This window comes from Copadichromis virginalis, linkage group LG2 (assembly GCF_057382275.1).
Source record: "Copadichromis virginalis isolate Kocher_CV1m ecotype Utaka linkage group LG2, C_Virginalis_male_GT1.1, whole genome shotgun sequence".
NCBI classification, from domain to species: domain Eukaryota; kingdom Metazoa; phylum Chordata; class Actinopteri; order Cichliformes; family Cichlidae; genus Copadichromis; species Copadichromis virginalis.
Window position 1 is genome coordinate 18,036,713 of NC_140619.1, and position 6,701 is coordinate 18,043,413.

At 39.8% G+C, this 6,701-nt stretch overlaps 1 protein-coding gene across 2 annotated transcripts in view; it reads left to right on the forward strand.

Moving 5' to 3' along the window:
• The window catches only part of polr2b (RNA polymerase II subunit B), a 31,117-nt gene extending 24,416 nt beyond the window's left edge, over positions 1 to 6,701 (forward strand). The window contains exon 25 of one of the 2 annotated variants that reach the window (XM_085472159.1): positions 6,481 to 6,701. In XM_085472159.1, the coding sequence (XP_085328285.1) occupies positions 6,481 to 6,570 (90 nt within the window). In that variant the 3' untranslated portion in view covers positions 6,571 to 6,701. Of the gene's footprint in view, positions 1 to 5,830 lie in introns of both variants that reach the window. The other variant, XM_085472162.1, reaches the window with a different exon arrangement.

Genomic DNA, 6,701 nt, shown 5'->3' on the forward strand with positions numbered 1-6,701 from the left:
TGACCAATGCGGCAGACCTGCACCAGGGTAAACCTCCGCCTAACCCACTCCTGCTATACAGGAGAAAATAGAGCAACAGGACCGCTGAGTCTTTGATTTTATTTATTTTCAGCTGTGTTTTACTTGCATCTATTTGAAAGACTGAGTGTAAACACAAATATTTTATTTTATGTGCTGGAATGTGCAGAAAATGGGTTTAAATGTTCAACAAATTTCTTCCAGTCAGAGAATGGTGCATATAATAAAATTTTTGCTTGGTGCATAAAGTTAAAAGATTAAAACTGATAAAACGTTTTTTAAAAGTTTTAAAAAGAGACTTCCATTTGGTTACATTTTGTATGATGGGTTATGCAGAAAAGTAGAATTGGGCTGAAAGATCTATCACTTCTATCAATCGTGTTTTTAAAAAGTAACTAAGTAATTAATTACTTTTGAAAATAAGTAATCAGTAAAGTAACGGGATTACTTTCGGGGAAGTAATCAGTAATTAGTTACTGATTACTTTTTTCAAGTAACTTGACCAACACTGGTCCTTATACACACACATTACGGTAATATTACGTTGAAGCAGAGTACGTATAACTCTGCGAGGCTCCTCTGTAATGCTCCAACAATCCATCAAGCAGTTTCGTAGCTTACCAAAGTCGTACCAAAACATTTTTGAAAGGTTTCTGAGCGCCGTGTGCCACATACAATCGGTTTGCGGTCAGTAAGCACAACCAGAATTCATACATAAGGCGCACTGTCGATTTTTGAGAAAATGAAAGGATTTTAGCCCGGTCAGCTCATTAATGCGTTGACACCGTCCAGCCCCATGCATGGGGCGATCCGCGGTAACTCGTTAAGAGATTTGCCCTGTTAATGCAGTTATGTCGTTTACCGACCAGCTCTTCTTTGATAGCTGCCGTGTCCATCTTGTCATTGCCTGCAGGTGAAGCGATGGGGGAGGGGGAGTTGTGTTCAGTGAAGGAGAGGCGAGGCCGATTAACGTTGCGTAGAGACAAAAGTGGACGAAAGAGAGGCAAACTTGCGGCTCCACAAGTATAGTTCAAACGTAACATAGACTATATCGATATAAACAATATTGTCACATCTCATATCTCATATAAAAATATATCGATATATTTAAAAATTCCATATATTGCCCAGTCCTACTGTCGGAGCTGGGGCTCAAACCGGAAACCTTCCAATTACAAGACGAACTGCCAACTCTTGAGCCACGATCTCCCCACACACTGTGACAGAGATTTCAATCCTGAGCTCACGATAAATCCACCAATAGAAACATCTGCAAATGTATTCAGTCTGAGCACTGAATACATTTTATATATAACACAGTAGTAGGCTTACAAAACAGTAAGCGCTTACTGTTTTGTTTTTTTAACTTTTTATTTAGAATTTTCATTCTGACAGGAGTATGACAAAAAACAAATAAACAAAAAAACAGCAAAATTAAAAGAGGAACAAAATGTTCCAATCATCACACAAAAAGAGAGATAAGCAAAATTAAGTGACAGAATTTTCAAGCCTTTGCTTATATTTATGCCATTTAGTCCAACGTTGTTGAAAGAGATGACCTTTTAGTCGTAGAAGGAAAGTCAGTCTCTCCATAAGATGCATTTCCTCTATAATCTCTAGCACTAACTCAGGGAGGATCTGTCTTAAGCCAATTCCTTGTTATGGCCTTTTTAGATGCGATCAACTGGATTTTAAAAATATATCTGTCATTTTTTAGAATCAAATCTCTGGGTAGCAAGCCCAGTAATAAGATTCTGGGATCCTTAGGGATGGCATAGGACATGATGTTATCTGTTAACTTGGATATACTGTCCCAAAAGGAAGTCAATTGTGTACATGTCCAAAAAATATGAGAGTGATTGGCGTTCGGGTGGCCACACTGTCTCCAACATTGTTGCCGGTGCCCTTGAAAGTTGTTAGTAATATGTGGAGAAATAAAGAATCTAAAAGTTTTCCACCTGAATTCCCTCCACCTTTAGGAGCTAGTTGATGTTTGTTGTGTGGTACACATTTAGAGCCAATCACCCTCTGACAATCCAATTTTCAACTCTGCTTCCCATTTTGACTTCACATATAGTGTGTTGTTGCCATATTGTTTTTGTAGCCCTTTCTAGTGTTTAGACACTGTTTTGGTGGGCAGACATTTGTAGGCATTTGTAAAGACTTTGACAAGATCAATTTCTGGGGAGGAGGGGCCCTTTATTTCTGTATTGGAAAAAAATGACGAACCTGCAGATATCGCAACAGATCCGTATTTTCCAGATTGAATTCTGTTTTCAATTTTTTTTTAAATGATTTAAAGGTGCCTGCTTCTACAAACAGACACAGAGCAGTTAAACGTTTTCCAATACAACCCAAGAATGTTGGATCTAACCTTCCAGGTGGGAACTTCTGTAAGTAGGAAGGCCATGACAAAATGTTAATATTGCTCCCCAGATTGTATTTGTTAATAACTTCATGCCAAATTAAAAGAGTGTTTTCCACTATATGGTTATCTAAGTTACTTATCCTTGATTTTTCTACCAACCGTGTTTGGGGAGGAGACATGCTAAACTCAATTTGTTTCCATTGGGTCCCCACTGCCGGGGAACATCAACAAACAATGTTGCTGCCAAGTAATAAGTTGGGGAGGGCCAGTCCGCCATGATCTCTATCAATTTGAAGGGTTTTAAATTGTATCCTTGGTCCAGCTCCTGCGCATATAAAGTGTGATATTAACTTGTCTCAGGATTTGAATTGAACATCTGGGATTTTAATGGGAAGAGCCATAAAGAGATATAAGAATCTGGACAACAGATTCATCTTCACAATCTCTATTCTTGTACTAAAGTCCGGAGTCAGTGAAGACCAGCGAGTTGTGTCCTCCTGAATTGAGTTCAGCAGATTATCAAAGTTCAGGACTTGTGTTTTAGTAATATTTAATTTATAACCAGACAGGGCCCCAAACTCTTTCAGAGTTGACATGAGCTCAGGGGGTGACATATCAGGATTCAGGCTCAATAAACAAAGCGAAGAGCGAGGGGCTGAGCATCCTTGCCGGGTGTCTCTATTCAATTGAAAACTAGAGGATAGATGTCCATTGATCTTTAACCTGGCCACTGGGCTACTGTATAATGATTGTATACATTTAATGATCTTGTTGAATCCTAGACACTCTAGTACCTTATAAAGAAAGGGCCAGCTGACCAGGTCAAAAGCTTTTTCTGCGTCTAGGCTTACTAGTGCCATATTCAGTTTCTGATTCTTTGCTTCTTCTATAATATGAAGCGTTCTTCTGATACTGTCATGTGTTTGACGCCCTTTTATGAAGCCTATCTGATCTTCGTGTATTAAATCCAGCAAATGGACTTCTAGTCTAGAAATTATTGACGTAAATAATTTATAGTCTACATTCAAAATAGAAATGGGGCGGTAAGATTCACAGTATTCTTTATCTTTACCCTCTTTAGGTAGGACAGATATTACTGCCTCACGCCAGGATGGAGATATTTTAGCATTGTCGAGGGTCAAGTTAAAGGATTCGAGTAAAGTAGGGGCAAGTTCCTCTTTAAATATTTTGTACCACTCATTTGGAAATCCATCACTACCAGGGCACTTATTTGCTTTAAAGTTACTGATTGCAGTATCTAATTGTTCTCTAGTTATGTGTGCATAAAGCTTCATTCTGTAATAATCCAAGAGAAGGAAGAGCTAAAGAGGATAAATATTTCTGCTATTGGAGCTAGACACGAATATAACGATTGGTAGTAGTCATTAAAAATTGTGTGAATTTCTACCAGATCATAAATCAAGTTAGCGTTAGAGGGGTCCCTGATCCGAAGGACAGCATGCTTTTGTTCCTGCTTCCGGAGCCGCCTAGCTAGAATTTGTTGCTTTCGGGGATGATTCGTAAAGGGATTGCTTGCAGAATCTTAATCTCTTTTCCAATTCGTCTTGCACTAACACTTTTATCTTGTTTTTAGTTACTCTAATTTGGTTGACCAAGCTTTGATCTTTGCCGTTTTGTTGTAGTTTGATTTCTACGTTTCTCAGATCTTTTTCGAGATCATCATATGCTGCCCTTTTACCTTTTTTTTTTTTTTTTTTTTTTTTTTTAGATGAGCCACCCTTGAAATCAGTCTACCCCTCTCACTGCCTTAACCGTGTCCCACACCACAATCGCCTTAACCTGACCATCGTTATTATCTCCTGTGCAACTGGTTATTTCCCCCTTTAACTCCTTTATAGCAGACTCTTTATTGAGGATACCTAAGTTCCATATTGTAGATTTGGCAAAACTTGATAATTGAACAGATAAATAAATCATATTATGATCTGATAAATCTGAAGTACCGATCGACCACTCCTTTCCTCTATGTCAGTCAACAACGTTCATTAGGAAGAAATCAAGTCTGGAATGAATTTGGTGCGAGAATGAGCAGTGGGTGTAATCCCTGTTTTTAGGATGGAGGGCTCTTCAAACATCGAACAGACCAGTTTCTTTCATCAAGATATTAAGATCCTTTGAACTATGTTTTTTGTCTCTTACAACTTGTCATATCCAGGGAGACGTTAAGAATTGTATTCCAGTCTCCACCACAGAATAAAATCCCTTCGCCCACTCTAATTAAAGCATAAAAAAAAATGACTTAAATAATTTTCTATCACATTCGAGAGGAATATACACATTAGCTAGTGTGATAACAATATTATTAACTCTCCCTTTGATAGATATCTGCCCACCTTGTCACCAACCTCATCAAGGAAATCAAAGTTTAATAGATTAGAAATAAGAGTTGTTACTCCTCTTTGTCTGCTATTGCTACAGGTGCTATAAAAAAGTGGAATATCTGGGAAATTAAAATTTAGCGTGTTCCTTTTTTTGACAAATGTGTCTCTTTTAGAAAAGCCACGTGTGAGCCATCCTTTCTTCAATTTCTCCAGAACCCTTTTTTTCCTTTTAAGTGGATTGCCCAAACCATTAACATTCAGGGAGGCTATTTTAAAACTATCCAACATTGAACAAGACAGTAAAAATAAGTGAAACTGGAACAGTGGCCCCCGAAACCATAGCAAAACAGATATAGGGGAAACAATGAAGAACTGACTTCTAGAGGAGACTCTTGCTCCCCAACTAAGACCCCGTTGGTGGGTCGGGGGGAAGCCTCTCAAAGTGAGAGGGCCTGGAAAGGAAAGTAACTGTCTATAGACATAAACACCACCATCCTAAAAGTCCCAACGTATAAGAACGTAAACGGAGAACCAACTCTCCCACCTGGCTGGTGAATGAAGTGAGGCCAAAAGGGAGCGGAAAGGAGCTTCCTCATTAAAACTAAACCACTGGATCTCTTTGGAAACCCTGTAGCTTATCCTTTGCTCTCATTGCCGTGGCTAGGCCGTTGCCTTTTGCTGATTGCCAGCCCAGAAGCTCTCGAAGTTGCGACACTGCATTCGGCTGATCTTCCTCCTCTGAAACCAAATGTTTTTCTCTTTGAGCAGCTTCTTTATGGCTGTATTCTTTGCGTTTTTTTGACAATTTCACATGGATAATCATGGTCGAAATAGATGAAGCTGGCACCTACTTTGATTTTTTTTTTTTTTTTTTCCATGCTCTCAGGACCATGTTGTTGAATATTCCTGAAAGTTGATGACAGGTCCCGGAGGTGCCCCTGGTAGGGGTTTACTTGCCAGCGAGCGATGTGCGCGTTAAATTTTCATGTCAAAATCCTCCGGTATTTGCAGGTGGGTCCATGAATTATGGAACCGGGTTCTTTTCTCCCCCCTCCAACAAACCGAATAGACGAATATTGTTTCTCTGTGACCTTGATTCCAGATCAGTAATCTTTTGCTGAAGACTTTTCCGCTCCTCCAGACTCGTGCACATGGCCATGGTCACCTCTTCAGCCCAGCTCTCCAGCTGGGTGATCCTGGACTCCGCCTCATCCACCCGCTCTGATAGGCACTGTATGTCCCAGGCAATGTTATCCAGCTTGCATTAATTTCATGGCTCAGTTTGCCCATATTTTGTCTGCTGTCCTCTCGAATCTCCGCTTTTGGCTTTACTATAGCTTTGAGTATCTCCGAGTCTTTGCTAGCGGCTGCGTTGCTGCTAGCATTAGCTTGGTCCGGCTGAGAGTTAGCTTTAGCGGTCGAAGCGCTTCTATCTTGTTGTTTCGGCATATTCTCCCACTCCCTTAAGGCATTTTAGGGGTTATAACCCTTTCGATGTTGAGTGAGTAGAAAACAATCCAAGATAACGAGATTAGAAGGAATAACTAAAGGTAAGGTGGGAGAGCAACTCCTCAACGTGACCGGTTACTCCATTGGCTGAAGCAGAAGTCCCTAGGCTTACTGTTTTTCAAGAACAGAAAAGCCAGAGTTTTATGTCAGGGTCCAAGCATGTTTCAGAAAACCAGCTGAAGAGATGCTTTGGTTGTCTTTGTTCTTATGTGTTGTTTACCTCACTTTGTTTGTTGTTGTCAGATCTCTCTGGTGCGGATGCCATACGCCTGTAAGCTTCTGTTCCAGGAGTTGATGTCAATGAGCATTGCTCCTCGTATGATGACATCATAAAGTAATCAACCGGATGCAGAGAACATTGTGACGTCACAAGAAAGTGAAAGTCGAAGTTTAGTTGTTGTTTTTTTTAGTTTTTTTTGTCTTGCTTTTTGTAAAAGTCAATAAATCAGTTCCTGATCATGTGA